Here is a 15,137-nt window from a genome sequence, read left to right as displayed (position 1 = left end):
CCCACAATACCATGCAGTCATTTACAGGCGCTAACTACATTAAGGCGTTTTCTGCTCACCCTTGCAATATCTCTCCCCTGTTCTTTTCTCATTATCTTGTGATTTCCATTGTTACTTCAGGTAGAAAAGTGCAAGGTTCGGAATATGGGGGTTGGAGTGTTTCTAATCATTAACGCAAGTGGGAGGACAACAGGAGACTTGGCCAAGTGTAGTTTCATCTTATTGTAATAGTGCCTGATACTTTCGATTCTTCCCAAAAGTGCATTCATCCGCAGAGTGCACACCCTGCCAATCTGGCTCTCCAAGCAGCCTCAATCAAATGCTCCAAGTATTTGAAAGAAAACCAATACTTTTTTAACCCAGGTCTGTGATTCATCGCCATCTTCCTTCTCGTCTCCCCAGGGTACGTTGCAGAAGTTTGTGGACGACCTGTTTGAGACTATCTTCAGCACGGCCCACAGAGGTAGCGCCCTGCCACTCGCCATCAAGTACATGTTTGACTTCCTGGACGAGCAGGCAGATAAACACTCCATTTCCGACTCGGACGTACGGCACACGTGGAAGAGCAACTGGTGAGTGGGTCAGGGCAGTTTGTGCATGCGTGTTGGGTGTTTGTGTGACAGAGGGTGGAAGAGCAAGTGTGTGTGAGGCAGGTTGTCTAAGAGAGTATATGTGACACTGTGTGAGAGAAGTTGGGTAATAGTGATTTTCCTGACAGTGTTTGGGGGTGAGTGTTAGGGACAGAGGAGGCTGGTGGAAAGAGCTATAGAAGGATGGGCTATTTGTAATGGCTGGAATGGAATATGGAACAGCATCAAATACATCAAACATATGGAAACCACGTTGGACTCCGTTCCATTTACTCCATTCCAGCCATTACGATGAGCACGTCCTCCTACAGTGGCAAGAAAAAGTGTGAACCCTTTGGAAATAACTGGATTTCTGCATAAATTGGTCTTGACATTTGATCTGAGCTTCATCTAGGTCACAACAATAGATAAACATAGTCTGCTTAAACTAATAACACACAAACAATTATACATTTTCATGTCTTTATTGAACACACCGTGTAAACATTCACAGTGCAGGGTGGGAAAAGTATGTGAACCCTTGGATTTAATAAATGGCTGACCCTCCTTTGGCAGCAATAACTTCAACCAAATGTTTTCTGTAGTTGCGGATCAGACCTGCACAACAGTCAGGAGGAATTTTGGAACATTCCTATTTACAAAACTGTTTCAGTTCAGCAATATTCCTCGGATGTCTGGTGTGAACTGCTCTCTTGAAGTGAATGTCACAGCATCTCAATCGGGTTGAGGTCAGGACCCTGATGGCCACAAAAGAAGGCATATTTTCTTCTGTTGAAGCCATTCTGTTGTTGATTTACTGTGTTTTGGGTCGTTGTCCTGTTGCATCACCCAACTTCTAATGAGCTTCAATTGGCGGACAGATAGCCTTACATTCTCCTGCAAAATGTCTTGATAAACGTGGGAATTCATTTTTCTGTCTGATAGCAAGCTGTCCAGGCCCTGAGGCAGCAAAGCAGCCCCAAACCATGATGCTCCCTCCACCATACTTTACAGTTGGGATGAGGTTTTGATGTTGGTGTGCTGTGCCTTTTTTTCTCCACACACTAGGGAGAGTAGCAGCAGTGCTGAACTTTCTCCATTTATAGACAATTTGTCTTACCGTGGATTGATGAACATCAAGACTTTTAGAGATACTTTTGTAACCCTTTCCAGCTTTATGCAAGTCAACAATTCTTAATTTTAGGTCATCTGAGATCTCTTTTGTTCAAGGCATGGTTCACATCAGGCAATGATTCTTGTGAATAGCAAACTCAAATTTTAATTTTTTTTTCATAGGGCAAGGCAGCTCTAACCGACATCTCCAATCTTGACTCATTGATTGGACTCCAGGTTAGCTGACTCCTGACTCCAATTAGCCTTTGGAGAAGTCATTAGCCTAGTGTTTCATGTACTTTTTCCAACCTACACTGTGAATGTTTCAATTAGAGGTCGACCGATTATGATTTTTCAACGCAGATACCGATTATTGGAGGACCAAAAAAGTCAATACCGATTAATCGGCCGATTTATTTAATAAAAAAAATAATGTTAATGTATTTGTAATAATGACAATTACAACAATACCGAATTAACACTTATTTCAACTTAATATAATACATCAATAAAATCACTTTGGCCTCAAGTAGATAATGAAACATGTTCATTTTGGTTTAAATAATGCAAAAACAAAGTGTTGGAGAAGAACGTAAAAGTGCAATATGTGCTATGTAAGAAAGCTAACGTTTCCTTGCTCAGAACATGAGAACATATGAAAGCTGGTGGTTCCTTTTAACATGAGTCTTCAATATTCCCAGGTAAGATGTTTTAGGTTGTAGTTATTATAGGACTATTTCCCTCTATACCATTTGTATTTCATTAACCTTTGACTATTGGATGTTCTAATAGGCACTTTAGTATTGCCAGTGTAACAGTATAGCTTCCGTCCCTCTCCTCGCTCCTCCCGGGGCTCGAACCAACAACACAACGACAACAGCCACCACATCGAAGCAGCATTACCCATGCAGAGCAAGGGAAACAACCACCCCAAGGCTCAGAGCGAGTGAAGTTTGAAACACTATTAGCTCACGCTAACTAGCTAGCCATTTCACTTCGGTCACACCAGCCTCATCTCGGGAGTTGATAGGTTTGAAGTCATAAACAGCGCAATGCTTGACGCACAATGAAGAGCTGCTGGCAAAATGCACAAAAGTGCTGTTTGAATGAATGTTTACGCGCCTGCATCTGCCTACCACCACTCAGTCAGATACTTAGGTATGTGTATGCTTGTATGCTCAGTTAGATTATATGCAACACAGGACACGCTAGATAATATCTCGTAATATCATCAACCATGTGTAGTTAACTAGTGATTATGATTGTTTTTTATAAGATAAGTTTAATGCTAGCTAGCAACTTACCTTGGCTTACTGCATTTGTGTAACAGGCAGTCTCCTTGTGGAGTGTAACGAGAGAGAGGCAGGTTGTTATTGCGTTGGACTAGTTAACTGTAAGGTTGCAAGATTGGATCCCCCGAGCTGACAAGGTGAAAATCTGTCTTTCTGCCTCTGAGCGAGGCAGTTAACCCACCGTTCCTAGGCCGTCATTGAAAATGAGAATGTGTTCTTAACTGACTTGCCTAGTTAAATAAAGATTAAATAAAGGTGTAAAAACAAATATGTATATATACTGTGTGTGTTATAAGTTGAAGCACACTATGTTTGTCTATTGTTGTGACTTAGATGAAGATCAGATCAAATTCCATGACCAATTCATGCAGAAACCCAGGTGATTCCAAAGGGTTCACATACTTTTTCTTGCCACTGCATAGTTCGTCCCACCAGCCTCCTCTGGTTATGGTTAACTCAAATGTGTTCCCTCTCTCCTTCCCTCTCCCCCCCTCTTCCCCCCCCCCCCCCCCTCTCCCGTCTCCCAGTCTTCCTCTGAGGTTCTGGGTGAACGTGATCAAGAACCCCCAGTTTGTGTTCGACATCCACAAGAACAGCATCACGGACGCCTGTCTGTCTGTGGTGGCCCAGACTTTCATGGACTCCTGTTCCACCTCAGAACACAAGCTGGGCAAAGACTCGCCCTCCAACAAGCTGCTCTACGCTAAAGACATTCCCAACTACAAGAACTGGGTGGAACGGTACGGCTAGTAGCTGTGTTATGCACCTGGCAGACATTTTGGATCAGGTTGAAAATGAGGCCCTTGATTTCACTTTGTTTAAGATTGGGATTCAAACAGGGTTTTATCCTCTCTTTATACCATTTGATGCATCATATGATGTATCCTACTGTATGAAAGAGTCATTTGCACCGTTCAAGATAAGGTATTTTGTAACAATGTCTTACTCTTAAATCATTTCTGGGTAACAATTAATTACCTTACTGTAGTAGTTTTCAATTTAATGGTCCAATTTTTTATTTATTTTTAATGCGTTTTAGCAAAATAACTTTCTCAAGCAAGAATATTGCTAGGACTGTCTGGAAGTGGTCTGGGTGGGGAGGGGAAAACTGAAAACTAGCCGTTATTGGCTCTTTGTTATTGGTCTATTAACCAATTTACCGCATGGTGATATCACCAGGCAAGGAGAAACTTCACCCATGTAACACCTGCTGATTAGAAGGTCCTGTGTAGACCAGGACCTATCAATAACACTGATCACATTTTTTACACTTTTACAGTGTTACTTTCATCAGCTGTTGTACAATATGATACAAAACACAGGAGAAAACTGAATTTGACTGCGCCGGGCCTTTGATATATATTCTAAACTTGAGAATTCTACCGATAGGGTTAATGGCAAGCGCCTCGATGAATCATTTGGTCTTTTGATCCACTCTCCTATCCCTTTTTTTTCCCCCCTCGCTGTCTCTTCTCCCTCTCCTTTCTTTATTTCTCTCCTCTCTCTCTCTCTCCTTTAATCACCCTACTTTAATCCTGTTGCCTCTCTCAGGTACTACTCCGACATCTCGCGGATGCCTGTCATCAGTGACCAGGATATGAGTGCGTACCTGGCGGAGCAGTCGCGGCTCCACCTCAGCCAGTTCAACAGCATGAGCGCCCTGCACGAGATCTACTCCTACATAGTCAAGTACAAGGACGAGGTGAGGACAATGGCCACCGTTTAGTTTGTTTGTTTGCTCATCGAGCCTTTATTTAGAAAGGATTGCACCCTACTTTGGAATATATCACTTTGAGAAGCTGCTCTGTTGTTGCTCTCAACTACTGCTTTTGTCAAATTAATGTGACGGTTTCTCATTGTTCTTCTCCCTCTCTCTCTCATTCGCTATTGCCCTCTCTCTCTCTCTCTCTCTCTCTCTCTCTCTCTCTCTCTCTCTCTCGCTCTCTCTCTCCATCCCTCCCCTTTGTCTCTTTCTTCTCTCTGTCTCTCGGTCTCTCTCTCTTTCTCCATCCTCAGATCCTGTCAGCTCTGGAGAGGGATGAGCAGTCGCGGAGGCAGAGACTCAGGAGCAAGCTGGAGCAGGTCATTGACACAATGGCCCTGGCCAGCTGAGGAATGACCCTTCCTCTCATCCGATTCTTCTCCATCTTCCTCTCCGTCTGTCCTCACCCAGAGAAAATGAAAATGAAACTCAGACAGTGTGGTTTTCAAACCCTCCTAAAAACACATGATGAGCTACTGCAAAGGACAGAAGGCAGTACACTGCACAGGGGCAATTCAGCAGTACTGGGCGGGCCTGTGCGTGTGTGTATGTGTGTGTAAATGCAGGTCTATAAGTGTGTATGTGTGTCAGAGACCGGGGCACTGGACATTTCGTCGCACACACACCGAGAGACAACGTCACCGGAAAGCATTTTGATTATCGTAGCTGTTGTCGTCGTGGTTTTGTTTCTCCGCTGTCGGTTTTCCTGGATTTTGTCTTCGCTGAAGCCGTGTCTCGGGTAGCCAGGATGGGAGTTTTGGAATGGAACTCCGTTTTGGCATCGCGAAAAGGAAGGAACATTGTTTGGACATGGGCCTTTCTCGGAGCCAATGGGAGAGTGGCTCCTCGGGTCACATGATTCCTGTAGGAGTCAAAGACATTATTACTGTTGTTTTTGTTTTCGTATCATTTAAAAAAAATAAATGTAATCAACTGCCCACTCTGATCTCTCGCCACCTGTGTTACTGCTGAATTTGCACAATTTACAGAAAAGTTACAAAGGAAGACTATATAGATATTATATATAAATACAACTACATTTTTAAAGAAATTAAGATTAGGGTTAAAACATTTCAGTTTTTAGCTGACAAACACAATTTTAAAAATCCATCTGTTGAAACAATGAAATTTGATATTTCAAGCAACAAAAAAATCTACATTAGAAGAATAAAACAACCGCAAAAGAAAAATAAACAAAAGTTATCCTGTGCCATGTTTTTGTTGTTGTTGTGAAGTGCAAAGACATTTTGTTAGATGGAATATGCTACCGTATGATTTAAATATAAGTATGCCTCGTGACTGAAATGATTCTCTGAGTAATAAAAGATGGGATGATACGAAAATGTAAAATATCTAGGGAAGAAGAAAGCAACTTTGTCCCTTAGGGCCACCATAGGAAGGGCATCTCATTATATTGTCATATTTCTGTATTGGAAAGTTGGGCTGGAGAGGTCCTGCGAAAATAAGAATTTGCTGTCATTTCCAATTTGTCGTGCAATCTCGTTTTTTGAAAAGCATCACAGACTCACGCAAGCGTTGCTTCTTTTCCTAGACACTTCAGATTAAATCTAGTTTGAAGGCTAATTTGTATCTTCCAGGGCTAAAGAATTTGACAGTTTGTGCTACAGTGGTTGACCAATGTAGAGCATTTCACTACTTGAACCAATAACCATCTATAAGCTACCCCACCACCAGTTAGCATCACTACATCTGATTGGCTGAGCATGGCAGGAAATGACCAATGCTGAGTGGGGTCATAGTTCAACGAGTGCACATGTGATAGAACATCCACTTTACCCGACATGTGACCTGAAATAACGTATTGGGTACAGTACATCTTGAGGGGCTGTGAACGGGAGGAAAACCCAGTTTTACCCCTAAACGAGTCTAGTTTCTCCACCCCTATACAACCGGAAATCCACCCTCCTTCAGTATTTCTCTTAATCTCTTCTGTACCTCCCTAGGCATTCTATCATCCTCGTAACATCCAACGACAACAACAAGAACAGTCAAACTCTTGGTGGTTCCAGGCTTGGTCCACCTATCCACTAGTGTTAGCCTCAGAATGTGTTCTCAGTCAACTTAACTGGTAAAATAAGGGTTAAATAAATAGCTAAATGGGGTCAGGTAGGGCTTTACTAAGCCTCAGTCTAAAATGACAAAGTGGAGAAAGACAGAAAGCCTTTTCCAGCTCCAGGCCCCTCTCGCTCATCTCTTCCCAATGCTATTATGCAGATAATAGGCAAGGTGACGGTAGTACGGTACGGAAATCTCCTTCTCTCCTAACCCAGAGATATGAGACGAGACGGGGCTTTAGCTCTCACCCATAGGGGGGTTGGGACTGGGGAGAAGAGGCACCCTCCACTCATTAGCAACACAAGGCTAAGTAATCCCCTAGCTCCCCTGGCACTTGTTTCCATCTAAACAAACCCTAATGCCATGTGTGGCTTAAGCTTTTTTATATACTTCTCTCTTAAGATAGTTGTTATTCTTGCTCTTCTATTTTCCCTTCTTTTTTTGAAGTTTTGGAAGTTTGACTTTGTGGTGCGATGTTCTTTTTTTGTTTTTTTTTAATTGCTTGCCCAAAACCAAACTGTGGTCTAATGTATTTTTGTTTGATTTTGTACATTGTATTTACTTAGTTTTTTTTCATGATGATGACGTGAAATGAAGCTTTTGGCCAATTTTCTTGTAATTGGGTTGTTTAAGTTGTTTTTCCTCGTCTCTCTTTTGAACATGTACATTGTGCGTAATACGGTACGCCGGAGATAATGACGTCTTTGGTTTATCTGAAGTTGAAGTACTTTACAGATCTAAAGGTGTCTTTTCTGATCTCCACGATGAGTGGAAAACATTGCATCAGATAAGCATCTGTGTCTTTCCAAGATTGAATGAGTGACTTGATGCTATAATCCACATCTTCATATTTTTTTTTTTACCTTCAGGGCTATCGTTTTAATCGGAAATAAATGCTGTTGCAATTCATTGTATGCCAGGTTCCTTCCAATATTCCTCTGCACAGAAATGAAGAAAAAAAACACCCCTAAATAGACAGGACACATTGGTACATCTCAAATGGCACCATAATACCTATCTATTGCACATTGGCAGTGGTCAAAACTAGTGCACTATATAGGGAATATGGTGCCATTTTGGACACAGCCATTGATGTATACAGCTATATTGCATTCCTGTTGTACCTTTCTCTACATATCGGACCGTTAACATACGGGTGCTAGCATGGTCCCAGATCAGTTTATGATGTGTGGCCAAGACGGTATTAACAATGTATTGAGAGGACTGCACAAACAGATTTGAGACCAGGCTATACAGCTGCTGCTTTGAGAGCCAAACAGAACCCTTCTAGGGACCACTCATCTTGCACTACTAGTGTTCTTGGGCCAAAACAACATTCCAAAGTTAGCTTCTTCGAACCGAACAGGGTTCCTTTCTAAGCAACCGTGTACCTGACTAACATGTTGGGAGAAAGCTTTACATTTTGACATAATACATTTTTAACTACTGTACATACTGCAATTTTTTTTTTAATGATTAGTCAGCTTTACAGGGTTTTAAAAAAAAAAAAAAATGTTTTTCCATGAGTACACAACTTTCCCTCTTTTGCTGAGTCTATCTTTCGGTGCTCTTAGATCACAAGTTACATGAAGTAGATGGGTCTCCAAAGCTCCGGAGCTCAGTGAATTTGTTAATAGCAGTCCTATGATATATCCGCATCGTAGCCATGTATGCGGAAAAAAACATTACACGCTGGCAGCTCGGCCTGTCCAAACTCTTTCATTTGAGTTTCTCCCATCACTGCCCTGGTTGGGTTTTTTATGAAGACGCAAACTTTATTCTCCATTTCTCAGGACATTACCTCTGTTGTTTTGCACCGTTCTCTCTGCGCTGCAGTTCCATTGTTTCAATGTTATGGCCTTGAGGGGAGGAGGACTTTAGCTTGTTTTTGCATGACTGCTTGAGTTTTCGATCCAAGTCCAGAAGGCTCCTACGTGCGATTTCATTGTTTCACATGATCTGTCCCTGTTTGTTTGTATGGTGATTGGCTTGTGTTGGTGTCACTGAAGTAGCACAATGTACAGCATGTCGTTGTTTAGTTGACCATCTCATGCCATATTACAGTGTTACGTCAATAGACATACATATGAACTGTCATGAACTGTTATGACCTCACATGGTCCATCTCTCATCAACTCAAGTTAGCTCATCATTAGTCTTTTCCTGAATCAATCTCCACCCAAACAGATTGGGCCAGTTTCACGGAAGCTGAATAAGCCTATTCCTGGATTTAAAAAACACCTTTTCAAAGGAGATTCTTGAAGAGCATGATTTTTGGAGCGGGAATACGTTTAATTCTGATCTGGGAATCTGTGACCCAAAATGATCAACCCAGTCATGCCTTGTCATACTATTGCCTTTCCAAGCCCTGGTTTGAGAAGATTCTGATCATTTAGTTTCCTCTTCATTCATTTTTTTTATCAAACTCACAACTTAGTAGCTGTAATTTTTCCAAATGAAAACTTGCAAAGAATACAAGAAAATACAAATCGATCAATTACAGACAAACTGGCAAAAACATTTTTTTCCTACATACAATCATTCTGATACTTTGTTTCAGACTTCAAGTGACTGTCACAAGTGTGCAGGTTAATGTTCAATGTGTAAATATTCTGTTGTTTCCTATTTTGCAGATTTACTACTTGTAAATAAACACTCATCAAGGAGAGATTAAACATTTTTTGCTAAGTAAAATGTGGGTTTCCGCTTTCTATTTGGTGTTGAAAAGTATCCACAAAAAAACACACACAGGATTTTAATTATTCGTAGCCAAAGTGAATTCATTGATTTATTTTACAATGAGATGATATTGCTTGGAAAGCAGAGCTTTAAAATTACAATACTGTTATACTGGAATGGTCTTACCGTTTCTCTGAAGTCCCGTATCGCCCTACTGAAACGATATGTCTATAGGTGGCCATCTTGGTGGTAAAGTTTCTATTATATATGATGATGAATCATATTACTGTTTGTCTGTCTATTTCTGGATGTTCAAGGGAATTTCAACTGTGCCACCATTGGGGGTTCATTGTTGAACTGAATTTACAGAGCCTTCAGAAAGTACAGTTCCTTCACCCCTAGACTTTATCCATATTTTGCAGTCTTACCAAGTGGGATTAAAATGGATTTAGTTGTCATTTATTTTCAACGATCTACACAAAATACCCTTAACAAATTCTCACATTTGTAAAAAGAGAGATGAAAAATAAATCCCTAATTAGAGAAGTGTTCAACCCCCTGACTCAACATAGAATAACCTTGATTACATCTGTGAGTCTTTCTGGGTAAGTCTCGAAGAACTTTGGATTGTACCATAGTTGCTCATTGTTCTTTTTAATATTCTTCAAGCTCTGTCAATTTGGTTGTTGATCATTGCTAGACAGCCATTTTCAAGTCTTGCCATAGATCTTCAAGTCAACGGGGCGGCAGGGTAGCCTAGTGGTTAGAGCGTTGGACTAGTAACCGGAAGGTTGCAAGTTCAAACCCCCGAGCTGACATGGTACAAATCTGTCGTTCTGCCCCTAAACAGGCAGTTAATCCACTGTTCCTAGGCCGTCATTGAAAATAAGAATTTGTTCTTAACTGACTAGTTAAATAAAGGTAAATAAAATAAAATAATAACTGTAACTAGGCCACTCGGGAACATTCAATGTCATCTTGGTAAGCAACTCCAGTGTATATTTGGCCTTGTGTTTTGTGTTATTGTCCTGCTGATAGCTGCATTTGTCTCCCAGTGTCTGTTAGAAAGCAGACTGAACCAGGGTTTCCTCTAGGATTTTGCCTGTGCTTTGCTCTATTCTGTTTCTTTTCATCCTCAAAAACAACTCCATAGTCCTTGCTGATGACAAGCATAACTATAACATGATGCAGCCACCACCATGCTTGAAAATATGAAGAGTGAAACTGGATTTAGGTTAGTAATTGTGGAGTAACTACAATGTTGTTGATCATCCTCAGTTTTCTCCTATCACAGCCATTCAATCAATCAAATGTATTTATAAAGCCCTTTTTACATCCGCAGATGTCACAAAGTGCTATACAGAAATCCAGCCTAAAACCCAAAACGGCAAGCAATGCAGATATAGAAGCACGGTGGCTAGGAAAAAATCCCTAGAAAGGCAGGAGGTGACCAGTCCTTTTCTGGCTGTTCCGGGTGGATCTCTGATGTGTATGTAACTCTGTAGCTGTTTTAAAAAGTCACAATTGGCCTTATGGTGAAATCTCTGAGGTGTTTCCTTCTTCTCTGGCAACTGAGTTAGGAAGGACGCCTGTATCTTTGTAGTGACTGGGTGTATTGATATACCATAGAATGTGTCATTAGTAACTTCACTATGCTCAAAGGGATGGTCAATGTCTGCTTTTTAAAAATTTTATTACTTTTCCCCCATCTACCAATAGTTTATTTTTCTTTTATCCATCTACCAATAGGCGCCCTTTGCGAGCCATTGGAAAACCTCCCTGGTCTTTGTGGTTGAATCTGTGTTTGAAATTCACTGTTCGACTGAGGGACCTTACAGATAATTGTATGTGTGGGGTACAGAGATGAGGTAGTCATTCCTAAAATCATGTTAAACACTTATTGCACAGTATTTAAATACATTAAAGTTATTATATGACTTTGTTAGGCACATTTTTACTACTGAAATTATGTAGGCTTTCCATAACAAAGGGGTTGTATACTTATTGACTCAAGGCATTTCTTAAAATTGCTAAAAACATAATTCCACTTTGACATTATGGGGTCATTTGTGTCGGCCAGTGGCACATTTTAAATTAATCCTGTAACACAGTAAAACATTGAAAGTCAAGGGGTGTGAATAGTTTCTAAAGGCACTGTATGTGGACATGTACAGTTTGTACCAGAAAGTCCTGGTACTGCTCCATGTAAGACTGTGTAATTGATCTACACAAAATTGTAGTTATTTATTTGACCTTTTATTTAACTAGGCAAGTCAGTTAAGATCAAATTCTTATTTTCAATGACGGCCTAGGAACAGTGGGTTATAACTGCCTGTTCAGGGGCAGAACGACAGATTTGTACCTGTACCTTGTCAACTTGGGGGTTTGAACTTGCAACCTTCTGGTCCAACGCTCTAACCACTAGGCTACCCTGCCACCATAATGTCAAAGTGAAAATAAATGTTTACAATTTTATAAAAGTGAAATAACTCAAATAGTTATTGCATAACTATTCACCCTCTTTGTTAAGGAAAGCCTAAAATAATTCAAAAGTAAAACTTTGCTTAACAAATCACAAAAGATACTCTGTGTGAAATAATAGGGGTTGACGTGATTTTTTTTAATGACCACCCCTTCCTCTGTCCCACATACATACAACATATGTAAGGTCCCTTTGGTAAGTATTACATTTCAAGCACCGATTCAACTACAAAGACCAGGGAGCTGTTTGAAAGACTCATGAAGAAGGGCAGTGATTGGTAAAGGGGTAACAGTAACAAATCACATATTGAATATATTTTTAAGCATGGTCGAGTTAATTCTTATGCTGTGGATGATGTATTAAATCACCCAGACACATCAAAGATGCAGTCGCCCTTCTGAACTGGACAGGACAGGGGGGAAAAACTGCTTAGGAATGTCACCATGAGGGCATTGGTGATTTTAAAACCGCTACAGAGTTCAATGGCTGTGATGGGAGAACTGAGGATGAATGGATCAACAATATTGTAGTAACTCCACAATAATGACCTAAATGACAGAGTGAAAGGAATACAATTATTACGAAAACATGCATACTGCATGTATGCAACAAGGCACTAAAGTAATACTGCAGCAAAAACACGGCAGAGGAATACCCCGTTTGGTCTAAATGCATAGCCTTATGTTTGGGGCAAAACACAACACATCACTGAGTAATTGCCTCCTTATTTTCAAGCATGGTGGTGGCTGCATCATGGTATGGGTATGCTTGACATCGGCAAAGACTGGGGAGTTTTTCAGGATGAACAGAAATGGGATGGAGCGAAGCACAGACAAAATCCTAGAGGGAAACCTGGGAGAGGAATTCACCTTTCAGTAGGACAATAACCTACAACACAAAGCCAAATCTACACTGGAGTTTCTTATCAAGAAGACCGTGAATGTTCCTGAGTGGCCAAGTTACAGTTTATTCATGGGGAAATATTGCGCAGGAGTCCCCCCAAAAAACAGCTGTAATCGCAGCCAAAAGTGTTTCTAACATGTATTGGCTCAGAGGGGTGAATACTTATCTAAGCAACGTGTATTGTTTTATTTTTTATTCATCTTTAAAACATTTTTTTTTTATGTCCGGGAAGGAACTCTGAAATTGCGTAATGGTCGTGGAAGCACTGAATCATGTATGAACCTGTCTGAGGCAAATGATCTCGCTCGCCTAACACTATGATTTCTGTGTGTGTGTGCACGTAACCGTGTGTGTGCCCGTAAGCGTGCATGTCTTCGTGTGCACTCGTGTGTGTCCCTGCATGTAAAATGCTGTTGCTATTTAATAAAGGCATGAGCTGTTATTTTCTTCTTCTCTGATCTTGCTTAGTTACAATTAGAGAGCAGCGCCATATGTTTTATGTTATCACACACTGAACCAAATAAAATTGGAATTCTATTTTTCGCTGAGGACTCTTGGTATATCTGTCAGAGTGCATCGCGTCAGGAGCACAGCGGAACCAAAAACCCTCTGTGGCGGCGATATCTGGGGCTCTTAAATGGCGTTGCGCGGTTCAGTTGTTCGGTGCGAGGCCAAGGTGACAGGCGTGACCGGTCGGTGGGATGCAACTAGCCGGATTACTGTCAGTGTTGTTCTTATTTCAGAGGTGCACTGAATAGGCAACTGGTGTGTGGGTGGGTGTGTATGGTGGGGGACAGGTAGTGCCAACGTTCAGTCCTACACACCTCTTCTCTCCTAAGAGTAGTCACTCCACTCTGCAGCCGAAATGGGCAGCTGAAGTGCCGCAAACCTTATGAACCCTATAAATATACAGTGCAGCTAGAGCCTATCTGAAAGAGGTTGTTCGGTGAACCATGCTTGTGTGTTGAGTAAAATGATCTGACACCTAAACACTTGCCTTAGCTCCCCAAGCTAATGCCTAGACTTTAGTTCAGCGGATTAACAAAGCCTGGTGGCACACAGCTGGAGACGATCTGGGTTTAATTCCAGTCGGTAACAACTAGAAATGTTGGCGTAATATGGACTCGGGAATCAAACGTTTGCTTACAGGAAGTAACAGTTAAAGATGACAGAATAAGATGATACATGAGGCAGATGTTAACACGAATGAGTACAATGTTAATGAATTATTCTCATACTTCATTAGTTTCCAATAAACTGTAACTCACGTTTCCATCAAACTGTTCAACAGGTGACTATTTCCTTTTTCTCTATGGACAGACCAGCTCTGAAAGCACTGATAGAGATGTACAGTGAAGATTGACCTGTGAGCACCTCATTCGCATTGAGCTCTTCGGTAGACCCCCCCCCCAGTAGCCCTCCTCCCTCTCCATCCCCTCCTTTGGAGCTTGGTGGTCCACGGGGGTGGTCTGGTTTTCCAGCTGTCGGATTCTCCTGTCTTCTTGGTGATGGGGTGAGTCCCCCTGTGGAATGGGAGGCGTCGATCCGATTACCCGGAACAGTCCTCACATCTTCAATCATGGATGGGAGAATGAGGTGGTGGTAGGGAGGGAGGATTGTTTGTGTGTGGGAGAGAGGGTGTGTGTGCCAGAGGTCAGCGGGGGTCATGCACAGAAAGTCCCTCACCAGACATTGCTGTTCCATTTAATCATGGGTCACCTCCGATGACTGTTCTGAATCTAGAATTGTCGCTAATGGCTGGAGGACTCCAATGTCGCAGACACAATACAACAGTCTTTCATGTGGAAATGTGCCGCTTAGCTTTTACATTGTTCAAACGTGCCTTGGGTTTTCATTGGAATTCATTTGGAAGGCATATCCAGTGAGAAACAGTCCAAATGTCTATTGTAGCTCTTGCTTTGCAGGTGAGCAGCAAAGACATCTTTACACATTTGAGTTGCACACCTCTTTTAAAGAATATTCCTTGATTCGAATTTTCCCTCAGACGCCTGAGTGATGAAAATGAGGGTACCAATTTTGTATTCTAAGCATACAACAGTTCCCCAAAACATTTTACTCAAATGCATTCCTTCATAAATATGTTGATGTATAACTCAAACCGAATCACAGGACCGATGGACCCCCATATTCTTATTAGGCACTAGCAGCGGACTCCTAAATCCTTCAAAGAGGACCCATAAGCCTCGCTGTTTCTGTCTTTATTCCCTTTTGTCTTCATGTCTGATCAACAGAACCGTTCA

At 41.4% G+C, this 15,137-nt stretch overlaps 1 protein-coding gene across 1 annotated transcript in view; it reads left to right on the top strand.

Moving 5' to 3' along the window:
• Positions 1–7,721, top strand: part of LOC115142772 (plexin-A1-like) — a 275,942-nt gene extending 268,221 nt beyond the window's left edge. Inside the window, 4 exon segments of the mRNA XM_029682496.2 lie at positions 403–572; positions 3,502–3,714; positions 4,526–4,676; positions 4,991–7,721. Of these exon segments, the coding sequence (XP_029538356.2) occupies positions 403–572; positions 3,502–3,714; positions 4,526–4,676; positions 4,991–5,086 (630 nt within the window). The 3' untranslated portion in view covers positions 5,087–7,721.
• The last annotated feature ends 7,416 nt before the right edge of the window (positions 7,722–15,137 follow it).

This window comes from Oncorhynchus nerka, linkage group LG15 (assembly GCF_034236695.1).
Source record: "Oncorhynchus nerka isolate Pitt River linkage group LG15, Oner_Uvic_2.0, whole genome shotgun sequence".
Taxonomy (NCBI): Eukaryota; Metazoa; Chordata; class Actinopteri; order Salmoniformes; family Salmonidae; genus Oncorhynchus; species Oncorhynchus nerka.
Note: the sequence above shows the minus strand (reverse complement) of the source record. Positions and strands in the feature narration are given on the sequence as shown.